The sequence below is a fragment of the Chelon labrosus genome (genome assembly GCF_963514085.1).
Source record: "Chelon labrosus genome assembly, chromosome: 14".
NCBI classification, from domain to species: domain Eukaryota; kingdom Metazoa; phylum Chordata; class Actinopteri; order Mugiliformes; family Mugilidae; genus Chelon; species Chelon labrosus.
In genome coordinates this window covers 3036420-3061741 of record NC_140347.1, presented here as the reverse complement: position 1 = coordinate 3061741, position 25322 = coordinate 3036420, and the positions used below count along the sequence as shown (strand labels likewise).

General features: G+C 42.7%; 2 protein-coding genes across 2 annotated transcripts; both read right to left on the bottom strand.

Moving 5' to 3' along the window:
* Positions 1-2268: 2268 nt before the first annotated feature.
* LOC311499379 (neoverrucotoxin subunit alpha-like) lies at positions 2269-3096 on the bottom strand (the record flags this gene model as incomplete). The annotated part of the gene is made up of 2 exons (XM_084560336.1): positions 2269-2816; positions 3051-3096. 2 exons carry the CDS (start codon positions 3094-3096, stop codon positions 2269-2271), a joined length of 594 nt encoding a protein of 197 aa, XP_084416462.1.
* Positions 3097-4443: 1347 nt separating this feature from the next.
* On the bottom strand, positions 4444-24972 carry LOC311499378 (protein NLRC3-like; the record flags this gene model as incomplete). The annotated part of the gene is made up of 5 exons (XM_084560335.1): positions 23128-24972; positions 20188-20361; positions 10522-10695; positions 4774-4947; positions 4444-4651 (listed from the first exon to the last, which is right to left on the bottom strand). The coding sequence occupies exons 1-5, from the start codon at positions 24888-24890 to the stop codon at positions 4444-4446; spliced, it is 2493 nt and encodes an 830-aa protein (XP_084416461.1). The 5' UTR covers positions 24891-24972.
* Positions 24973-25322: the final 350 nt, after the last annotated feature.

Sequence of the window (25322 nt, the reverse complement as noted above, 5' to 3'; positions counted from 1 at the left end):
TGGGAGTTTTAGGGATGTTAAATACTGGGTTAATGTGCAGATGTACCGGAGCATGATCTGACAGGACAATAGGGTCTATATGGCAGTTTTGGACAGAGTGTAAAAAGTTTTTGGGAATAAGAAAGTAATCTAGTCTAAAATACGAATTCGCCATATATCAATCAATCCGGTATCTGTGCATAAGATTTTAAGGACGGCAGATGTCCTCGGGTTAGACATATTTGCAGAGGAGGATTTATCCAGAGAGGCATTCATTACACAATTAAAATCGCCAGCTAAGAAGCCCAGGCCATGGGCTTCTTAGCTGGGGTGAATCGTTATTTGGGGCATAAATATTGAGAATAGTTATATGTTGTTCAAAAATCGAACCCTTTATCAAAATAAATCTCCCTTCTGAATCCTTTTCTTCATGTTCCAAGATAAAAGGAAGGTTTTTGTTTATGAGAATGGCAGTGCCTCTCTTGTTCTGAGAATGAGAGAAGTATACTTTGCCCACCCAGTCCCTTTTGAGTTTCAAATGTTCTGTGTCAGATAACCTTGTTTCCTGAAGTAATGCTATGTCAGATTTTAGTTTTTTCAAATGTGTTAAAATCTTCTTCCTCTTAATTACATGTCCCAAACCTTGGACATTCCAAGTAGTAAGTTTAAGTGAACCAGACATAAGAGCCACAAAGCTTTAAAGTAATTGAGTAACAGGTGCCAAATGTAGAGGAGTTAGTCAGGGTGCAAGCAGTTATGTAAAAGAGTGAACCTAGACTCCAGTCATTTAGCAGACAGAAACTAGAACATAAAAAATTTGAATAACAGCGCATACCCTCCCCTATCCTGTCCCCAAACGACAGGAAAAAAAATCCCCCAAAAGACGTCACTGGGTATTCTAAGCATAGTCCAAATCCTAATTTAACAATTAGATCACAGTAACAACTAAGACACTCAAAACAGTGTCCACACTCCAGGTGAATGATGAACATCACTGAGAATCACCTCAGAGTAATGGGTTTCCAAATTATGTTCGGACCACAACATTTATGCAAAGTGTACTTTAAATTCAGATTGCACGCATAGTAAATTAATAAATAAAAAGAAAAAAAAAAATAATAATAATAATAATAAGTAAACAGTAATAATAAAAAATAAACAAGAAACTAGAATCACCTTATTTCCAAAGGAAAGAGCTGCAAATTAAATCAGCACCATTGTACAGACTATTCACTCAAAGTCCATATTGTGGTCACAAAAAGACGCACATTGTTCAGTGAGGGCTCAGTGAACATATAAAATCCGTCCTTCTCCATTATAAATGATCACCTAACATTAGAGATGGAGAGTTACCTCATTTAAGAGTATGCAGGAATGCAGCCGCAGACTAAGGGGTATCAAAAGGGCGAATTTGACCTTCGTGAAGACACCGGAGGCGCGCTGGGTAGGCAAATCCACGATATTTGTTATGACGGGCCAGCGCTTTCCCCACGGTGGCAAACTCTCGCTGCTTTTGTAGGACCTCTGCGGACAGGTCAGGGTAGAACCGTAGCTGGGAGCCACCATGATGGATGTCACGTTTCTTCATCGCTGCCACGGTTTTCTAAGTCATCAATTTTCAGCTGCAATTGTTCCACCGTCTTTTCCAAGGCGGCTATGAAGGTGCCGTGCGTGCCGTGGCTGTCCTCTGTAGCGGAGACCCTCTCCTCAACCTCATCCATGCGCTTTTCCAGGTCCGTCACTCGGTTGGAGAGAGCCGATAGCGAGCCCTCCACTGAGGTGACAGATACCTTTATTTCGTTTAGCGCAACATCAATAGTGTCCAGGCGAGCACCAACTGATTCATCCATGTCGTTCATGCAGGAGGCCACAGACTTTACTTCAGCTAAGATCTGCTCTATAGTTGCATGATCAGCTAGCGTTGGCTCCGAAGTGCTAGCAACACCTTGCTTAGCCTCACCCGGGGCATGCGAGACCACCTGTTAAACAGTTTTCTTCTTCACAGTGGGATCCGAAGACGACAAAATGGAAAAATCCTTGTCTCGCTGCGGTCTAGGCATCACTGAAGTACGGTTCAGCTGATATTATTAAGTTTACTTGGAGAAAGTCACAGAATTATTTAAAGCCTGGAGCGGAGAAAAGTCTCAAGCATCCATCTTGATCCGGATAATTTCACTACTTCTAAGACCAAACATATTCTGACATCAAATCACAATCAGTGATTCAACTGTAAACCAAAGAGAAACATCATCCACCATCAACATTTAAACCTCAGAGTTGAAGCTGCTGTCACTTCAAAGACTCTCCTTCCTCCAGAGAACACAGAGACAATGAGGAACCATGTGACCAGAAGACAAATCCAGGACAGAGAGGTTGAGTTAATGTGGTGTTGAAGGTGTAGAGGTGGATCAGTTTGTCAGAGGAGACTCTGTAGAAGGACAGAGTTCCAGCAGGACAGTCCACATACACTGATACTCTGTTAGAGACAGAGGAGGAGGAGGATGTTATTATGTTATTGTGACGAACAAAGTAACCATGACGATCAGAGCAGCTCAGACTCCAGGACTGATCATTCCATCCAAACCAGCTGTCCTTCATGTCTCCTTTCCTTCTGATTCCTCTGTAACTCACTGATATATAAACCTCTCCTCTCCACTCAACCTCCCAGTAACAGCGACCAGTCAGAACATTTCTACACAGCAGTTGATACCAGTCAAATCTGTCTGGATGATCAGGATATGGCTGCTCCTCTTTCAAACGTGTCACCTTCCTGTTGTTGTCAGACAATTTGAGTTCTCTGTTGACTGAGTTTGTGTCCACTTCAAGTTGACAGAAATCTGATGGAGAGAAAAAGACACAACACAGCTGCAGTTTATCATCTGACACATCTGATGGATTTATTCTTTCTTTACTCACTGATCTGTTGTTCATTAATAGAAAGTTTAATGATGATACTTTTAGTCAGGATTCTCTTGTCAGTGATGTTTGAATGAATAAATACCACAACTATCAGCTTTGGATTTAAACACAAACTGACACTTTGATGTTTTATCATCATTAGTCAAACTTACACTTCCTGACATCAGGTTTTAACCTCTGCTCTCCACCATGGTCCATCCTGGAGGAAGAAACACAGTCAGAATGATTTTCTATCCAACACGAGTCCTAACTGCTGTTCAACATGAAGCAGAGTTCATCAGTTTATCAGTGAGACACAGAAACAGACTGAAACTCATCAGTATAGACTGTCTCTGATGTTTCACTGTCTGAAAGATAATGAAATGTAGAAATAAACAGAGCTCAGTCTCCACTGTCAAATATTGATCATGAAATCAAAATGGGATTCTTTGTATTAATATTCTGTCTAAAACAGACACCTTCTCGTCACTAACTGTTAAAAGGCCTGCTAAATGTATGTCAGTGGTGTCTTACACAAGTCAATATAGTTTACTTGTACATTCATTTAACTGTGATTGTCAGAAATAAGCCTGGAACTAAACAAGAACAAACACTGTCACACTGAGAACAGAATCTGATGACTGTGGTGTTCAGCCTTTTTCCTTAAATAAATGATGACCTGTTGAACAGTGCTAAGAGTTATATTCAGTATGTTATATAACATTATTTGACATGTCTATTTGTCTGTGTATAGTTTTCCTCCAGCTGATCCAGACAGGCTGCAGTGACGTCCAACATGAGATGAAGAGCTGGACTCACAGGACTTCTGGTCAGTGCAGAGAACAATTTGAAAGTCTTCACTTCATCACTGATTCCTTGTTACAGCCCAGATGTGTTAACTTTAATACTGATGTTTTTCTAAATGTAAGATTTGACTTTAAATTGTTAAACTATTGCTTTAATAGCATTAACAATGTAATGTTAAATGTTAAATGTAAAGTTGAAATAAATATATGGATGTTCTGTAAGAGTTGTATTTGTCTTTATTTCCTGTTAATTGAGCCTTTATAAATGCTTTATAAGGCATAAATAGTCCTCACTTTACATTCAGTTTACTAACCATCAATAAATGGTTAAGAACTACCTTAATTAACCATGAATTACAGTAAGATTACATGTTTACAAACCATCTATTAACACACTTAGTAACTATTAATACATGTGTCAATAATAAGATGCATGAATGTACATTTAAATAGTTTATTATTCCTTTACTTACACTTTGTAATTTGTCTTACGGACCACTGAAAACTCCTTAATAACTAGTTTGTAAATACATTAATTTTGAATTTATAAATGACAAACTAATCATTTGTGAAGAATGAAAATACAAGTATTAAACATGTTATACAGATGCTTATAAATTATGAATGAAGCATTTACAGCTGCATTTATAAACTGCTTACTAATGATCTACTAATGTAGGACTAATGATTTATAAATGATAAATTAAGTGTTTACTAATGCTTCATAGTGTGACATTATTATAAAGTGTTACTGACAAACCTACACTGTGTGAGCTCCTGTTGTCTGTCCATACCTGAGAGTGTCCAGTCTCCAGAATGGATCCTCCAGTCCAGCAGACAGCAGCTTCACTCCCTTGTCTCCTGGATGGTTGTAGCTCAGGTCCAGCTCTCTCAGATAGGAGGGGTTGGAGCTCAGAGCTGAGGCCAGAGAAGAACAGCCTTCCTCTGTGATCAGACAACCTGACAGACTGGAGATAGAAAAATATCAGAAACTCAAAAAGAAGAAGGAAAATCCTCCAGACGTTGAACTTTTGCACCAACATGAACCTAAATCAGGATTTAACTGATCAACAACCAGCTGTATCCTGACCTGAGAGTTTCCAGTTTACAGTGAGGACTCTCCAGTCCAGCAGACAGCAGCTTCACTCCTGAATCCTGCAGGTTGTTGTTACTCAGGTCCAGCTCTCTCAGACTGGAGGACTGGGAGCTGAGAACTGAGGACAGAGCTTCACAGCTTCTCTCTGAGAGGTTACAACTGCTCAGCCTGAAAAATAGAATTGACACATTTTATATGATTTATATTAATATTCTGTCCGATTATAAATGACATTTTGTACTATATCAAGCTAAAGAGTACCTATACCGTAATGTGAAAAACACTAAATGGGAAGGATTGTGCAAAACCAATGTGCTACTTAAGAAATGTTTTTATTTCACTGATGATCTACGTCACGTGACTGAGAGGATGGCGTGCTGAGCGCTCCTACACACCGCTCTCCTCAAAATGTTTGATTTCGCAGTTTAAAGGTCATTTAACTAACAAAAGTTCGAGATTCGTGATGATAAAGCATAATCACAAGATTTGGCTGTATGTCTAAAGCTGGGCCTTCCCGTGAAACAAGATCTATAGTGAAAACTAATCAGCGGCGTGCTGCAATCAACCAAATCATGGACAAAGAAGAGACACCTGCATGGGCGCAGCACCTTCTGACTGAGTTTACAAACCTCAGATCTTTGTTTGATACTAAAATGACTGAAGTAACCAACTCAATTAAAGATCTGAAGAAGGACACACGCGCCATGAACAATAGAATCTCGAACGTGGAAACTAGGATCGGAACTCTTGAGTCTGATATCAATTCCGACAGCGAAAAGGTGAAAGCCCTGACCAAGAATATGGGCGCTCTACAAACAAAAATGGATAATATGGAAGCTGAATTTCGGAAGAGAAATCTGATGTTCATGGGTCTACCCGAAGGTCTAGAATCAACTCCTGGTGTGCTGGATGATATTTTGAGATACATTCTGGACCTCAGTGGCGAGGAACCGGCACCTGAGGTGGAGAGCCAGCGGCGTGCCCGGCGACCACTGCCGGGCTCCGATGAACCTCCCCGTCCTTATATCGTGCGCATTCTGAGATGGAACGACAGACAGAGGATTCTACAATCAGCGGCAAATAAAAAGAAACTTGCCTGGGAAGAGAAAGCATTCTGGATACAACAAGACTTACCGATGGAGCTCAGGAAAAAACGAGCGGAATATGACAACATCAAAAAGACGCTACAAAAGGATAAGTCTGTGCGTTACGGCATCCTGCATCCTGCGCGCTTCATTGTCACTATTGAGGGTGTGACGAGTATATACAAGAACGCAGTGGAGGCTGCTGAAGACTTGAAAATGAAACTTCCTGAAACCTTCAAGGACTGGTCCTAAGCCTACCACGAAATGACCGACGAGGCCTTTTCAACTGCACCAGCGCTAGTAAGCCCACCTCTCTTTATTGTAGCCTTATCTGTCCTAAACTCCCTATTTAAAAAGGGATGGGAATATGTGAGGGGTTGAGTGCATTGATAACGTTGAACTGGGTGACTTTTTGTAGGCTTGCCTACTCATTTAAACCTTACATTGAACACAGAACTTCATTAACGCTGGTGCTCAAGCGGATTCTCCGCAGGTCAATAATTTGAGGATTGAGCGGAGTGGGTTGGAACAGCTATGCCCTCTTGTTATGCTCACGGTCTGGTGATGGACTCTGTATCCATTGCCTTTTTTCTTTTTTGTTTTATGGCATCGGTGATGTTTGTACGTATTTTGTATTCTTTGTGTTTATGTTTTCTCCCCTTACCCCTATATTTAGCTGCAGGGACGATTTAGATGAGTTGCACATGTACAATGGGTTCTAATGGTGTCCAACTGATTAGCTGGAACGTAAATGGCATTTCCAATAAAACAAAAAGATTTGGAATCCTGTCCCATTTGAAATCCTTGTCATGTGACTTGGCGATGATACAAGAGACTCACACGAATGCATTAGAATCAACCAAGTTGAGACAAGGATGGGTGGGCCAGGTTTATTCGGCACCAGGCAATGGCGCCTCCAGAGGAGTATCGACTTTAATCTCTAAAATAATTTCATTTCAATTAATAAAGCAAATATCTGATAAGGAAGGTAGATACTTAATTCTATTCTGTCTGTTGCAAAACGAAAAATGTGTTTTGGTAAACATCTATGCCCCGAACACGGGACAAAATACATTCTTGTCTAAAATGAATATTTTGCTGGCTGAATTTGCAGACTATCCCATCCTTATGGCTGCTGACTTCAATTTAGTTAGTAATGCTGCTGTGGATAGGTCTGGACGCCCCCTCCCTGTAGACGGAACCTTGTCTGGTGCACTGAAAGAACTGCAAGAATCATTTGCATTAATTGATGTATGGCGCACAGTTAACCCTGATAATCGTGAATACTCCTTTTACTCATCGGCACATCTCTCTTACTCAAGGATTGATTATATTTTATTTTCACAACGTTTGGTTTGCAATGTCATTGATTGTAAGATCCATCCCATTATTTTATCTGATCATGCTCCCCTGTCTGCTCTTTTTGTTCCAAATGTAACTAATAGTAAAACCAAACAATGGAGATTTAACAACTTGCTACTAAGGGAACAAGACTTTGTATCTATGATTGAGGAAAGAACGCAAGAGTTTTTCAGCATTAACCTTACATCAGTTGTTTCTATTCAGACTGTTTGGGAGGCCTATAAGGCTACGTGTAGGGGCTGGATCATAAGCTATGCTTCGGCTAAGAAAAAGGAGAAAATGGCAAAGAAACAATGTCTAACTAACAAACTCAAAGAACTAGAATCTAAACACATGATGGACTCCACTAACACCCAGTTAAAAATAGCTGTTGATGATGCTAAAACAGAACTTAAAGCTATTTTACATGAAGAAAACGCATTTGCATTATTCCAGCTGCGTTGTAAAAATTATGAATCTGGTGATAAGGCAGGTAAAATGCTTGCACTTAGATTAAAACAACAGGAAAACCGGCAAGCAATTTCAAGTATTTACAATAGTAATGGAGCTTTAGTTACTGATCAGCTTAACATTAATGCAGCTTTCACTGACTTTTATAGTACATTATATCAAACAGAATGTTGTGGGAGTGAAGAGGAAATGGAACGCTTTTTCAAAGATATTAAACTTCCAACTATCTCTGTGCACGAAAGAGATTCACTTGATACTCCAACTTCGGAAAACGAAATCCAACTAGCTATTAAATCATTGTCTACTGGAAAGTGTTGTGGAGATGATGGTTATAGTAGCGAATTCTTTAAGTGTTTCCATGGCGCTCTAACACCCATCATGAAAATGTTATTTAATGACATTGTTTCAAATCAATCCATGCCACTGACCATGCGGCAGGCATCGATATCCCTGATACCAAAGCCAGGCAAAGACCATCTCCAAATGGGTAATTATAGACCATTGAGCATCCTAAACACGGATTACAAAATATTCGCCAAGGTTCTCGCTATGAGAATTGAAAAGGTAATTCCTTCTCTGATCCACGTTGACCAAACTGGGTTTATAAAAGGCCGCTACGCGTCCAACAATATGAGAAGGCTGCTTCAGATCATGTACTCGGCGGAGACCTCTCGGCACCCAGCGATAGCGGTGTCGCTGGATGCCGAAAAGGCCTTCGACCGAGTAGAATGGAAATACCTGTTTTACGCTCTACCGAAGTATGGCTTTGGCCCCTTCATCATGAATTGGATCAAGGCACTATACTTTAAGCCAACTGCCACTGTCAAAACGAATGGCATCAAGTCCAACCCTTTTGAACTTCATCGCTCTACTCGCCAAGGCTGTACTGTGAGCCCTCTAATTTTCATTCTAGCACTTGAACCTCTGGCGTGCGCAATGCGAGCACAAAAGGAAATAAATGGTATTAGAGTCGGTGATTATGAATACAAAGCCAATCTTTTTGCGGATGATATTTTATTGACATTATCAAAACCATGCCAATCAATTCCACAGGTGTTAAAGATCATTGACTATTTTGGTAAATTTTCTGGTTATAGAGTGAATTATAATAAAAGTGAAGCCATCCCCCTTAACAACTCAACTTTTCAATCTCATCTAGGTACCGCCCCCTTTAGCTGGAAATTAAAAGGAATGAAATATCTGGGAATCAAGATCCAGGCCCCTATCGATAAAATGGTTGAGTTAAATGCTCCAGATTTATTAAAGACTACGAGGGAGGACACTAAGAGATGGACCGTGCTGCCTTTATCCCTCTGGGGCAGATCGGAAATAATCAAGATGAACCTTTTACCTAGGTTGACTTTTCTAATGTCTTCTATCCCACTAAAGTTCCCCTCTAGCTGGTTTAAGGAAGTTAACAAAATACTTTTTGGATTCCTTTGGAATTATAAAAAACCTAGGATTAGTCAGAAAAAACTAACCAAACCACGGTCTAGCGGTGGAATGGGGCTACCAGACATCTACCAGTACTATATTGCATTTAACTCACGATATCCTTTACAGTGGGCATATAATACAGAGAGACAGATGGGAAGCTGGGACTGGCTGGAGGAACAGTTAATATCAAAATATAACAATGAATTGACAGCAACAAGTCTATGGTACAACCCCTCTAAAATTAGAATGAAGAACCCAGTGTTGAAGTTTTCATGTGAAATAGTGACCATCCTACAAAAGCGCCTGTCCTTTAATGGATACTCACTACCTTCATGTCCACTGTGGCATAACCCCTTGTTTGTTCGTTGGTGGTGAAATTCTTAGAGACAGATTGTGACAGCAAAAAAACTTAAGTCACGTGGGACAAATTGTAGACAATGGGAAAATGATAACCTTTAATCACTTAAAAACACAGTTTGGTTTGACCGATTTAAATTTTTTAACATACAATCGAATCTACTCTATTATGAAATCATTGTTGTCCAAGGGTATACAGCTGGGGACGAGTAGAGACTTGGAGAACAAACTAATAGCAGCCATAAAAAGAAAAGGCACTGTGTCTACCATGTATAAATTACTGTCTGCAATGAACCCATGTACAAACTTACAAACTAAATGTCAATGGGTACGTGGCATGGGTTTGCCTATCTCCGAATCACAATGGAATGCAGCACTTAGAAATAGTACAACCATTTCAAAATGTGTCAGATATAAGATGATCCAGTTTAAAATAATTCATAGGGCTTACATGACCCCTGAAACAATGAGTAAAATTGATCCCTTGGTGTCAAATATGTGCTGGCATGGTTGTGGTTCGGTGGGAACACTAATGCATATGCTATGGAATTGTCCTGCTGTTAAACAATTCTGGCAAGATATTGTCAATGATATAACATCTGTACTCAATACTGAGATTACACTCTGTCCAATTGTGTGTCTACTTGGAGTCGATATTGACGGTATACAGTCCAGAAATATACAAAATATTTTTGCACTTGCTTTCTTGGTGGCAAAAAGGACTATCCTTCTTAATTGGAAGGAACGCAAAAACAACTGCTTCAGTATAGATCTCTGGCGAAATGACTTTATGGACATCCTTGCTATGGAACAGGCTGCCTTGACTCTCAACCCACTAGAGAGGCCTAGTGCTCTGCAAGGCCCCTTGGACTATATGAGAACCTTAATGTATACTTAATGTGTATTTAACTGCAGCTAACCTTCCCTCCCCTTGTCTTTGTTTTGTAATTTGTCTTTGCCATTGTCTTGTATTGTCATTGTGTGGAAAAGCAATAAAATTTAAATATAAAAAAAAAGAAAAAAAAAAAAAAAGAAATGTTTTTATTTTTACCAGAAAGTTTCCAGTTTACAGTGAGGACTCTCCAGTCCAGCAGACAGCCGCTTCACTCCTGAATCCTGCAGGTTGTTGTTACTCAGGTCCAGCTCTCTCAGACTGGAGGACTGGGAGCTGAGAACTGAGGACAGAGCTTCACAGCTTCTCTCTGAGAGGTTACATCTGCTCAGCCTGGAAAACAGAATTGACACATTTGATTTAATTTATATTAGTATGAACCAAGATGGCGGCGCGGGTGCAAGCAGCGGCTCGGGGCTCTCGGCTTTTTACGCTTTTATTTGTGTTTTTGTTCGTGTTTTCACCCATATTTCAGGCTCTCAAAGCCTTAATCTAGTACGGAAAGGCTAAACTGTGTGGAGTCTTTCAACTGGTTTTCAACATGAGCCTGAGTCTACAGAGGGTACCTGTGCTGTGGAAGACATCATTGTCCCAGTGCCAAAAACACCACGCCCCTGCAGCCCCAGCGACTACAGACCGGTGGCCCTGACCTCCCATATAATGAAGACCTTCGAGCGACTGGTTCTGGGACAGCTACGAGGCATGGTCGACACTCAACTGGACCCTCTTCAGTTCGCCTACCAGCCACGACTTGGAGTAGAGGATGCCATCATCTTCCTGCTCAACCGTGCATATGCTCACCTGGATAAACCGGCAAGCACTGTGAGGGTCACATTCTTTGACTTTTCCAGTGCTTTTAACACCATTAGGCCGACTCTTCTGGGTGAGAAGCTCAAAGCTATGCAGGTTGATGCCCCCCTGGTGTCCTGGATTGTTGACTACCTCACTGGAAGACCACAGTATGTGCCGCTGCAACACGGTGTGTCTGACAGGGTGGTCAGCAGCACTGGGGCTCCCCAAGGGACACTCCTCTCCCCCTTCCTCTTCACCATCTACACCACTGACTTCAACTACCAGACAGAGTTCTGCCACCTTCAGAAATTTTCTGATGACTCTGCGGTAGTAGGATGTATCAGTGATGGTGTGGAGGCTGAGTACAGAACTGTGGTGGAAAACTTTGTCACATGGTGCGAGGACAACTTCGTTCAGCAGAATGTGACGAAGACAAAGGAACTGGTTGTGGACATGCGGAGGAAAAAGGCTCCAGTGACCCCTGTTACCATCCGGGGGCCCAGGTGGACATTGTGGAGTACTACAAGTATCTGGGAGTGTACACTGACAATAAACTGGACTGGTCAAAGAACACTGAGGCTATTCTACAAGAAGGGACAGAGTCGACTCTACCTTATGAGGAGACTGAGGTCCTTCAACATCTGTCGGATAATGTTGAGGATGTTCTATGAGTCTGTGGTGGCCAGTGCGCTCCTGTACACTGTTGCATGCTGGGGCAGCAGGCTGCGAGCGGCAGACGCAAATAGAGTCAACAAACTGATCCTCAAGGCCAGTGATGTTGTCGGAGTGGAGCTGGACTCTTTAAACACAGTGTCAGAGAGGAGGATGCTGGCAAGAGTTAAGACCATCCTGGACAACACATCTCACCCACTCCACAACACACTGGCCAGTCTAAGGAGAACCTTCAGTAACAGACTCATTCTACCCAAATGCACAACAGAACGACACAGGAGCTCATTCCTGCCTGTGGCCATCAAACTTTATAACTCCTCCCACTGAGTGTTGGTCACTCTTTAACACTTAGATGCTGTTAATTTATTTGCAAATTCTAACTTTGTATATTGTGAATACTTGTGCAATATTGTTCCTTTACTTCCCTAATGAATTTCCCATTGTTAGATATGATTCTCATCCATTCCTCCTCATCCATCAGACATCCCAGGTGCCTCTCCCATATCGTTTTCAGGCTCTGACAGCCATCGCTGAGCAGTTGGTTTGTTGTTCTATAAAATACAGAGGCTCGGCGGTGCTCCACAGGTAGCGTGAAATAATCCATGATGTGGTTTCTATCTTTATACTGAATCTTGGATGTAATACAGTCTCTGATCTGTAAATATTTCCAGAAATGTTCCTTTCCCTTGAGATTGTATTTCCTTTTTATATCAAGCAAAGACATAAACACACCATCCTCATATAGATCAGCAACATGACATAGTCCATTAAGGTGCCATTCCTTCCAATATACTGATGTCTTCCCAATGCTTATCATGGGGTTATGCCACAGAGAAGAATACATTTGTTTACAATGTGATAATTTATGCATTTTATGTATTTTGATCCAGATCTCTTTGGAGTGAGCCATAATAGGGTTCACTACATTATGTGAAGACTGGGATAATCTATCAATAGGAGTGAAAGGGGATGATAGCTTATTTCAATAGTAACCCACTCCAGCTGGTTGTCCTTATTCCAGTGTTTGGCTAATTTGGCCATTTCAAAGGAGACATAATATAATCTCAGGTCTGGCAACGCCAGGCCTCCTCTGTCTCTAGGAGAGCACATTTTACTGAATTTAATTCTGGGTCTTTTCCTGTTCCATAAAAATTCTTTAATTTTTGTGTCATACTGTTTAAAGATCTGAGGAGATACAGTTACTGGTAACGTCATAAGCACATAATTAATTTGCGGTGAAACCACCATCTTTATCACATTAACCTTTCCCCACAATGTAAGATTAAGTTTCCCCCATTTATCCAAATTAGTTTTAATTTTTTGCAATAATGGTTCTAAATTTAGTGAATGTATTTCCTCCACTTCCCTGCTAAGTTTGATTCCCAAGTATTCCATCCCTTTTGACATCCATTTAAAGCCGAAATTTGTCAGTACATTGGAATTGCATAAACCAGATATAGGCATAGCTTCCGACTTTGTCCAGTTAATTTTATATCCTGTTAATTTAGAGTAAGATTGTATCGTGTTCATCAGGTGTGCTATCGAATTTAATGGGTCTTTTATCAGCATCAAAATATCGTCCGCATATAATAATAGTTTATGCTCTTTCCCTCCTCCTTCCACCCCTCTAATAGCTACATTAGCCCTGATGGCAATAGCCAATGGTTCCAGTACAATATTAAACAGCAATGGCGACAAAGCGCAACCCTGTCGAGTGGCTCCGGTGAGGTTGAAAGGGGTTGAGATTACACCATTTGTTATCACCGCTGCCTTAGGGTTTTTGTATATAGTTCTAATCCATTTAATAAAGGTTGGTCCAAAACCAAAATGTGACAAGGCTGCAAATAAAAATTCCCATTGAACTCGGTCGTTGCCCTCTCGGCATCAAGCGAGAGGGCAACGACCGGGTCTTTTTCTGTCCGATTCGGCCAAATTAGGTGTAGTAATCTTGTCATATGGTCGGTCGAAGACCTATTTTTCATAAATCCGACTTGGTCAGAGTGTATAATATTTGTCAGAGCCTTCTCTAGACGCGTAGCCAGGATTTTAGTCAGGATCTTACAGTCCAGGTTTATCAAACTTAAAGGTCGGTAGTTAGCGGGATTTGTGGTATCTCTATCCTTTTTCAGGTATCACTGATATTGAGGCCTCATTAAATGTTGGGGGAAGAGATCCTGTTTTGAAAGCTTCATTGTATATCTCTTGCAATATTGGAGCCAGGATATCTATATACTGCTTGTAGTGTTCCAAAGGGAATCCATCAAGGCCCGGTGATTTCCCTGATTTCATACATGAAACTGCATTCCTGATTTCATTCTCTGTTATTAAATTATCTAGTAATTCCACCTGTTCAGGTGGTAGTCTAGGCAGATTAATATTGGAGAAAAATCCCCTCAATTCTTCTTGTGTGGGGTTGATGTCTGATGTATATAGTTCTTTGTTCATTTATTTTTTTTTGTTGTGGAAACTGTTTTATCCCCCTTCTTAATTGCTGGTATTACACTGTAGGAGTTCTGTTGTTTCAAAGAGCATCATCTCTCCCCCTTCATAGAAATTTGTCCCCAGCCTAAATAAAGCGTACTCCAACTTTTTTATTATAAATTCCTTGGAGTTGGAATTTAAGCTTACATATATCTCGATATAAATTATCTGAGAAGTTTTTTGATAATTCTGTTTCCCGACTACTGATTTCAGACTCCAACTCCTTTATTCTCTTCATATCCTCTTTTTTCTTTTTGGATGAATGCGCTATAATTTTTCCCCTAATGCTTTTGATGCTTCCCATTCCATCGCTTTTGAGGTTGCACTGTCAGCATTAATTTCAAAAAAGGATATAAGATCGTCCCTTAAAGATAGGTTGAAGGATTCATCCTGAAGTAAAGATGTATTCATCCTCCATCTACCTTTTTTCTCAGTGTCAGTATTTATGTCAATGCTAAGCTCAACTGCTGCATGATCTGAAAGAGCCATTGCTTTAATCTTGCAATTAACAACTTGTTTTATTATAGTGTTGGCTATCAAAAACATGTCAATCCTGGAATAGGATTGGTGGCAATGTGAGTAAAAGGTATATTCTCTGTCATTGTGGTTTATCAGACGCCATATGTCCACCAATCCCATATCCTCACTCATCATATGTGTAGGAGCCATTTGGCCTCTTGCCTGTTAAGTTTTATATGCCCACTAGGTGGCAGAATGATGTAATTAGGGGTCATGCCAATATAGGTAGGAACTGCTGTTCAGGTAGCAGGTGTTGCCTGACGGAGGGGAGCACACACAGTTTTTTGACCGCTTACACTTATGCTTAAGGTTACGCTGCTTTGTTGCATTTTCGATGTATACTGTGGATTTACTCAACTAATGCACGTGAACACTGGATTATTGGAATATCGTGGTGAGCTGCAATAAATACATTGACGTAAGACGTTAAGTCCGTTTGTTTTCTATAGACATGTACTCAGTGGCTAAAGCTATAAGCGCGTCGAACAAGTGCTCGTCAAGCGACCCCTCAAGGGCTTCAAGTATTAGGCTTAGCCTCTACAATATGTATCGCAGCTCTATCCTTAGACATTGTTGGTCCACTAAATTTGCTCCTATCCAAAAAGGGATCTAAAACTTGGTTGAAATCTCCTGCTAATATTATCTGGCCCTCTATTTCACCCAGTGTCTTGTTTACTTCATGGAAAAAGTTTGGATCTCCCTTGTTTGGAGCATAAATGTTGCAAAGCGTCATCTTAGTCCCATTTATCAGTGCCTGTACGCATATCATTCTGCCCTCATCATCTTTAACATCCTTAAGTAAAGAGAAACTCAAGTTTTTATTCACCAGTATGATTACCCCGTTCCGTTTGGTAGAGAAGGAACTATGAAAAATATGTTCAACCCAGCTCCGTTTCAGTTTGAGTGCTTCTTCTTTTATAAAGTATGTTTCTTGTAAAAAAGAGATGTCAGTCTTATTATGTTTTAGATAAGTCAATACCTTCCCTCTTTTTACAGGATTTCCACATCCATTGATGTTCCAGCTTATGCATGTGACATAATTCCTAGTCATATTTCAGTATGAAAGAAAACATATATTATGAAATTCTGATTGAATCTATATTAGCTATGTCCCCTATTAATGCATCATGTATCTCACTTCCCTCTCTCCATCAGTTTTAGCTGTCATCACCAGGTGCAACTCTGTGCAAACCATTTTATGAACAGCATTGTAAACTATAACACTTTCATAAAAGAAAAAGAAAAAAACAAACTTAAACAAGCCCCACAAAACGTTAACTGGGGCGCCTGGCTGTTCTCCAGCCATACTAAAACAAAAGAAAAACAGAACAAGAAAGAAAAACAACGGACGTTTTGGTCCGTGGGTTATTACACCTCTAGCCAGTCTGGCTTTCTGCTCAGGCTGTACAAGATCAGACCCAAACCCCCACCAATGTCTGTTACACACTGTCCGCTTTTAGATCAGTCTATTTCTCAATGTCCACGTCATTTTTTATTGTGCACTGTTTATGTTTTTAAGCGTTCGTGCTTGCTTATGTGGTTGCTCATGAGCTCATAGGGTATCTCTGTGTACAGTGTTTTGAGACCATGCTTATGGTGATACTGCACTCTAAATATCAATAAACTTAAACTTAAACTTAAACTTACCCATCTGAACTACAGTTCATTTGGATGAATTTTTCCGCCTCCTTTGAGCTCGTGAAGCTCCGGTTTTTCTCTTTCCAAGTGAATCGTAGAGTTTCCGGGTGTGCCAGCGTGTATCTCACATTGAGCTGCTGCAGTGTTTTCTTCGCGGCCGTGAAGGTCTTCCTCTTCTCGGCCAGTTCCCTCGACATGTCTGGAAACAAGGGGAGTCTCGCTCCTTCCCACTCGAGGCCTCGTTTTATTCTGACAGCTTTCAGAACTTTCTCCCTCGCTGACTGGCGCAAAAATCTGACCAGCACCGTTCTGGGTGGCTGGTCCTCATTGGGGACGGGGACTAGTTCTCGGTGTGCCCGCTCTATTTCAAATTCACCCTCGACATCAAGACCGAGACCGTCTCTCATCATTTTCTTCACACATTCTTCCATTGTACCGTTCGTCCCATATGTTTCTTTCAGCTCCAGTAATCTTACATTATTTCTTTTGCTGTGATTTTCAAACATTTGAATGCGATCCCACAAAACTTCCATCTTTCTCCCACCGTCTTCTCCGTCATTCACAAGCCAGCCAGTCGTGTCCTCCAGGTGGGAAATCCGCCCCACCGCCTACTCGAGCCTTTCTTGAATGCCGCTCACGGTGTTTTTTTAACTCATTTGCTGTTTCTTTAATAGTTATTATGTCTGCTGCCACTCCCTGCAGCGTGTTACTCATCTTGGAGATTTCGACAAACAGATTCTCCAGGCTTGCAGTTTTTTCGGCAGGTTGTTTTGCTGACTGCATTGGCGACGGCGGGTTTGAAGTTAGCTTTACTTCAGTCGGCGGTGTCTTTCTGGTAGCCATGCGGGACGTATCTTTGAAGTACTTCGATGTGGTCGCCATTGGGGTCCAAAAACACTCTGGTCTACTCAAGCACGAATCGTGAACGCCAAGGATTGTTATTTTGAAAAAAAGTTGTGGTTTTTCATGCAGTAAAATATTGTAAATATCGGTGGGTGAACGGAGCTCCTCTACTGTGCCGCCATCTTGCTCGGCGTACCCACGTGACTCCATCTTACTTATTTTTATATATTTTTGTATTACCTTTATTCAAGTAGCAACTGTCACTTTATGGGAGCAACAGCAATAAAACAATTTCCTTGAAGGATTAATAAAGTATTCTGATTCTGATTCTGATTCTAAAAGCCCAGGATGCAGCCTATAGATCAGGAGACAGGCTGGCTTACAGCAGGGCCTGAAACGAACTGAAAAAGGGCATCCAGCTGGCAAAACACAGGTACAAGCAGCGCATTGAGGAGCACTTCAACAACAACAACCCACGTAATATGTGGAAAGGCATCAGGACCATCACTGACTACAAGCCCAGCGACCAGCAGGTCACCCATGACCCCACTCTGCCTGACACCTTAAAGAGCTTCTTCACACGCTGCGACTCTCCAAGCAGCGGAAGGACTGCACACCTTCCTGAGCCAGAGGTGCAACATCAGCCTCTTGTCCTGCAGCAGCACCAAGTGACCTCCATCTTGAGGAGGATCAACACCAACAAGGCTGCAGGTCCAGATAAGGTGTTGGGGCGGACCCTGAAATCATGTGCTGATCAACTGGCAGAAGTTTTTCTAGACATCTTTAACCTGTCCATGCAGCTTTCATCGGTCCCTGTCTGCCTGAAGTCCTCCATCACCAGTGCGCCAGCGCGCTTTCCTCTCCTGCGTCGTCGCCGGCGTATCGCGTTGGCAAAGGTGAGCGCACCTTTGACCAATATGTCCAAAATATCCCCAGATGGAGCAATAAACTCCTGGAATAAATCTGATGGTGTTGCAGTTCTGATGTTTAGCAGGTCATCCCTTGTGTATGTGTTCCTCACACAACAAAAAACAGGATTAACAAGCAAAAAAGCAAAACAAAGTAGAGCGCACCAAAACACCGTGGCGACCCTCGTCGGCGCCATCTTGCCATCCCTGCTGGCCTAGACAGCCTACAGTTCACCTACAGGGAAAACCGTTCTACGGAGGATGCTGTCTCACTAGCACTTCACACGGTTCTGACTCACCTGCAGCATCCTAACACCTATGTTAGGATGCTATTTGTGGACTTCAGTTCAGCCTTCAACACTGCTCTCCCCGACGTGTTGGCTCTGAAGCTCCACAATCTGGGTTTGTCACCATCACTCTGCTCCTGGATCAGGGATTTCCTCACCAACAGACCCCAGGTGGTGAGGATAGGGGAGTCCACATCTGCCTCACTCATCCTCAACACAGGCACGCCACAAGGTTGTGTGCTCAGCCCTGCCCTCTCCACCCTCTTTATCCATGACTGCTCTGCCACCCAGCTCACAAATATGGTTGTGAAGTTTGCTGATGACACCACCGTGGTGGGTCTCATATCCAACAACGATGAGACCCACTACAGAGAAGAGGTCCAGATTCTGACTCAGTGGTGCTCCAGTGGTGCTCCAGGTTTAATCTTAACATCAACAGGACCAAATAGGTCATAGTGGACTATAGGAGGACAAGAAAGACTGAACATGCTCCTCTCTGCTTACATGGGGAGCAGTGGAGTGTGTGGACAACATCAAGTTACTGAGCATCCACATTTTGTGCAACCTCTCCTGGACTGTGAACACTTTACACCTGGTGAAGAAGGCTCAACAACGGCTCTTCTTTCTCAGGAAGTTGAAGCAGAGTGGACTCTCTTCACAGCTGCTCATTAACTCCTACAGAGCAACCATCGAAAGCATCCTGTGCTTCAGTGTGACAGTGTGGTACGGCAGCTGCACAGCAAGGGACAGGAACGCCCAGGTGGTGAGGACAGCAAAGGGGATTGTGGGCTGTCATCTATCAGATCTGGACTCAGTGTATGTTGCCTGAGTCCAGAAGAGGGCGACAGACCCCACCCACCTGAGCCATGGACTGTTTGTACCTGTTCCTTCATGGAAAAGCTCCAGAAACATCAAAACCACAACCAACAGACTGAGAGACCGCTTCTTCCCCAGGGGCCTCATGTATGAAGGTTGCATGCGTACAAAAACGTTACGTACGTACTCGCTTACGGGAAAGTTCAGATGTATCAAGAGTGAAATGTCTGGGAACTTTGTATGTGCCTACGCCAACGACGTGGCTGGCGTACGCTGGATTCTACAGATGTTGATCCTTTGGAGACATTTAGAGGTGATGCCGGGAAACTGTCATCATAAAACTGTGAAAACTATTGTGATGTGCACATCAGAGACACGCGAAAAATTAACACTGACGAACAATTAACACACCCAGGTGTCTGTAATTATATGAGTGGATATAAAAGCATGCGCAAAGTGGTGCAGAAAATATCGTTAACAACAATGGCAGCTTTAGCGTTATTAGAAGATATCGCTAAACAGGAATGGTTGTACAAAATCAGCATGCTACTTAAGAATTGTTTTTATTTTCACCTGAGAGTGTCCAGTCTCCAGAGTAGATCCTCCAGTCCAGCAGACAGCAGTTTCACTCCGTTGTCTCCTGGATGGTTGTAGCTCAGGTCCAGCTCTCTCAGATGGGAGGGGTTGGAGCTCAGAGCTGAGGCCAGAGAAGAACAGCCTTTGTCTGTGATCAGACAACCTGACAGACTGGAGAAAGAAAAATATCAGAAAGTCAAGAAGAAAAAGGAAAATCCTCCAGATGTTGAACTTCTACACCAACATGAACCTAAATCAGGATTTAACTGATCAACAACCAGCTGTATCCTGACCTGAGAGTTTCCAGTTTACAGTGAGGACTCTCCAGTCCAGCAGACAGCAGCTTCACTCCTGAATCCTGCAGGTTGTTGTTACTCAGGTCCAGCTCTCTCAGACTGGAGGACTGGGAGCTGAGAACTGAGGACAGAGCTTCACAGCTTCTCTCTGAGAGGTTACATCTGCTCAGCCTGGAAAACAGAATTGACACATTTGATTTAATTTATATTAGTATGAACCAAGATGGCGGCGCGGGTGCAAGCAGCGGCTCGGGGCTCTCGGCTTTTTACGTTTTTATTTGTGTTTTTGTTCGTTTTTTCACCCATATTTCAGGCTCTCAAAGCCTTAATCCAGTATGGAAATGTTGAACTGTGGGAACCCGAACTACTGCAGACCACAGAGGCTCTTAACATCCCCCCTCTGTAGCCTAAGAGACGGAGGAGACAACGTAAACAAAAGCGGGGCAAGCGTAGCAGGCTGCGTGCTAGGCACATGCTAAACCACATAGACTGGCTCTGCCCAGTCTCCTCCTCACTAGCGCCAGGTCACTCGTCAATAAACTGGACGAGATTAGACTGAGGATCGTCTCACATAAAACGGACAGCTGTGTGGCGATCTTCACCGAGACCTGGCTGGATAACAACATCCCCAACGCAGCAGTGGAGCTAGCGGGGTGCTCTCTGTCCAACAGGACTGCAGCTTCAGGCAAGACCAAAGGCAGAGGTTTGGCACTTTACATTCACAACTCGTGGTGTACAGCTACGAACATAATTGGAACTTTTTGCTCCCCCAATTTGGAATATGTGGCAGTGAAGTGCAGACTGTTTAAACTGGTTAAAGAACTCAGCTCTGTTATGATCATAGCAGCCTACATACCACTGGGAGCTAATGCTAAGTTAGCGCTGGAGGAGCTGTACTGCCTGATTAGCAGCCAAATGAACGCTAATCGAGAGGCAGCTGTGATCGTGGCTGGGGACTTTAACCATGTGGAATTAAAAGCTGTCCAGAGACAACAACATACTGGACCAGGTTTACTTGAACATCCCATGAGCAAACAAGGCTACAGCAGCTCCTCACTTTGGAATGTCAGATCACATTTCTGTGGAACTGATCCCTGCCTACAGACCTCTGATCTGCAGGACCAAACCCACTATCAGAACCATCCAGGTTTGGACTGAAGAGGCTTCCTCAGCCTTACAGGACTGCTTTGAGCACACAGACTGGGGAGTGTTCAAAGTAGACGCTAATCTAGAGGAATACGCGTCATCTGTGCTGTCCTACATTCATTTTTGTACTGATGCTGTCCTACCCACTAAGACAATCACAGTTTTTCCTAACCAGAAGCCATAGGTGGACGGCACAGTGAGGCCCCTGCTAAAAGCCCGGGATGCAGCCTATAGATCAGGATATATTTTGTCCGATTATAAATGACATATTTTACTATAGTTAAAGAGTACCTATACTAGCCTGACGAGCCAGACCCACATTAAATGTAGGGTCTGGGCACTCTCCATAGACAGGGCTCAACCAGAGGGGTGGGATAAACGGTTGTCTTTCAAACTCCCTCTCCACGCAATAGGATAGCGCTACAACCAATCAGAGCAACGAAGAAGGTGACGTAGTCAGAGCGACGGAAAAGAGAGTTCCTTTCTCAGAGAAAAGCTTAACTTCAAGTCTTTCAGAGTGGCGGTCAAAGCCGATTCGAAAGAAAGTTGTTCGCTAGCAGCAGCCATCGCTCTGGTAGTTCCAGCAGGATGGGGAATTCACGCGTAATTCACGGAACTTATAGAGAGCCGAAGTCCCGCCCCTTCCGATTGCCTCCATGGGACCTATCTTTCGAAAAAATACGAACGGCAGTCTATGGCGAAAGATAAATTATTTTCTGGTCCCGATCGACTTGTGCCTTGGATTATACATATATTGTTTTTCAGAATAAAAAATGATTTTACATGTCAAGAATGTGACAGTTTGTCGCAAGATAGTTCAGTAAAACGCTATGGAAAATACGTAATTAAACGAACTACAAGTCCCGCATGCTGGCGCGTACAGAACCAACCAAAACTCCCTTCGTGTAACTACAGCTCTCGACATGACCCGATTTATAATGATTTTCACCTCGTTTGATGCTTCTGCCTTCGTCCTGGAAGAAGACGGTAAAGCTCAACAAGGAGACAGCCATAGTTCTCTAGTGACGTATTGTTCGAGACGAGAGATGTAGTTCACTAAGCGATCTCATACAAAACCTAATGTTGTTCAGCTTATTTACGTCAAATAATTTATCTCTTGACGTGAAAAATTATCTTTTAAATTCACACACATCATATGTGAAATTCATGCCACAATTTGAACGGGACCAAAAAATAATTATGATCTCTCCATTAACTCCCGTTCATATTTTTTCGAAAGATAGGTCCCATGGACCGGAAGTAGAAGGGGCGGGACTTCGGCTCTCTGTGGTCGCAGGTCAGTCGTCATCATGTTAAGCCCGCCCACCGACTCGTGATTGGCCCGGTACATCTTGGATTTTTCGAAATCTCAAGTCAACGGAGAGTAACTAGACTGACCCTAGAAAGCAAATGTAATTTGCTGCCGCTAGGGGCAGTCTAGATTCTAGGCTATACCTATACTGTAATGTGAAAAATACTGAACGGGAATGGTTGTGCAAAACCAATGTGCTACTTAAGAAATGTTTTTGTTGTTACCTGAGAGTTTCCAGTTTACACTGAGGATTCTCCAGTCCAGCAGACAGCAGCTTCACTCCTAAATCCCACAGGTTGTTGTTACTCAGGTCCAGCTCTCTCAGACTGGAGGACTGGGAGCTGAGAACTGAGGACAGAGCTTCACAGCTTCTCTCTGAGAGGTTACAACTGCTCAGCCTGAAGAAGAATCAACATAAAATGTTTTATTTGTCATTTACTAATTGAATCATGTTTCAAATAGTTCCTAAATCCACCTACAGAGCTTTGTTGGAGGCTTTGACCACTGGCAGCAGCATCAGAAGAGCCTCCTCTGAAGCAGAGTATTTCTTCAGGTCAAACACGTCCAGATCTTCTTCTGATGACAGTAAGATGAAGACCAGAGCTGACCACTGAGCAGGAGACAGTTCATCTGTGGAGAGACTTCCTGATCTCAGGGACTGTTGGATCTCCTCCACTAGAGAACCATGATTCAGTTCATTCAGACAGTGGAACAGATTGATGCTTCTCTCTGCAGACAGATTCTCACTGATCTTCTTCTTGATGTACTGGACTGTTTTCTGATTGCTCTGTGAGCTACTTCCTGTCTGTGTCAGCAGACCTCGTAGGAGAGTCTGATTCGTCTGCAGTGAAAGACCCAGGAGGAAGCGGAGGAACAAGTCCAGATGTCCATTTGGACTCTGTAAGGCCTTGTCCATAGCACTCTGATGGAGACGTGTTAGTTTAGGTTTGTTTCCAAAGACTTTAGACAACAGAGATGTAGTTTGTTGTTCTTCCATCAGGTTGACATCAAAGTTGATGAAGGTCAGATGGACATGAAGAGCAGCCAGAAACTCCTGAACGCTCAGATGGACGAAGCAGAACACCTTGTCCTGGTACAGTCCTCTCTCCTCTTTAAAGATCTGTGTGAACACTCCTGAGTACACTGAGGCTGCTCTGATATCGATGCCACACTCTGTCAGGTCTGATTCATAGAAGATCAGGTTTCCTTTCTGCAGCTGATCAAAAGCCAGTCTTCCCAGAGACTCAGTCATCTTCCTGCTCTCTGGACTCCAGTGTGGATCTGTCTCAGCTCCTCCATCATACTTGACCTTCTTCACTTTGGTCTGAACCACCAGGAAGTGGATGTACATCTCAGTCAGGGTCTTGGGCAGCTCTCCTCCCTCTCTGGTTTCCAACACATCCTCCAGAACTGTAGCAGTGATCCAGCAGAAGACTGGGATGTGACACATGATGTGGAGGGTTTGTGATGTCTTGATGTGGGAGATGATCCTGCTGGCCTGCTCCTCATCTCTGAATCTCTTCCTGAAGTACTCCTCCTTCTGGGGGTCAGTGAACCCTCTGACCTCTGTCACCATGTCAAGACAGTAAGGAGGGATCTGATTGGCTGCTGCAGGTCGTGTGGTTATCCAGAGGCGAGCAGAGGGAAGCAGTTTCCCCCTGATGAGGTTTGTCAGCAGCACATCCACTGAGGTGGACTCTGTAACATCAGTCAGGATCTCAGTGTTGTGGAAGTCCAGAGGAAGTCGGCACTCATCCAGACCGTCAAAGATGAACACAACCTGGAACTCTTCAAAGCTGCAGATTCCTGCTTCTTTGGTTTTAGCAAAGAAGTGATGAACAAGTTCCACCAAGCTGAACTTTCTCTCTTTCACCACATTCAGCTCTCTGAAAGTCAATGGAAATATAAAGAGGATGTCCTGGTTGGCTTTGTCTTCGGCCCAGTCCAGAGTGAACTTCTGTGTTAAGACTGTTTTCCCAATGCCAGCCACTCCCTTTGTCATCACTCTTCTGATTGGTCCATGTCTTCCAGGTGAGGCTTTAAAGAGGTCTTCTAGTCTGATGGTTGTTTCTGGTCTGTGTGGTTTCCTGGATGCTGTTTCAATCTGTCTGACCTCATGTTCATCATTGACCTCTGCAGTCCCTCCCACTGTGATGTAGACCTCTGTGTAGATCTCATTCAGAAGGGTTGACTTTCCTGCTTTAGCAATCCCCTCAAACACACACTGGAACGTTTCTCGCATGTTAGATTTGATTTTGTTTTGACAATCAGCAAGTTTATCTGAATAAATAAAACAAAGATAAAATGTGTGATATATTAGTGTATTCAGTTAAATTCATGTTGTCACAGTATCAGTTAAAATGGTCTCACTAAACTGTGTCTCACTAAAAAAGCCAGATCATGAAGCATCTGTAGAAAGTTCTAAGATGACAACAGGAACTTTAGCAGAAGGCTGCTTGTTTACAGATAAATAGATTGGTATAACTGTGAACATGCGATCCATCATCTAATTTTCCAGCATCCATACATCCCAGGAAGAAGCAACTAAAGCAGGACTTTGTCTATGGAGTCACCTTGGAATTGTTATTTTGAAAACAGTAGGATCAGTATGTTTCTTTCGAAGTTCTACCAGCCAAGGTGAAACATAGTATATGTGTCTGTTGTGAAGAGAAGG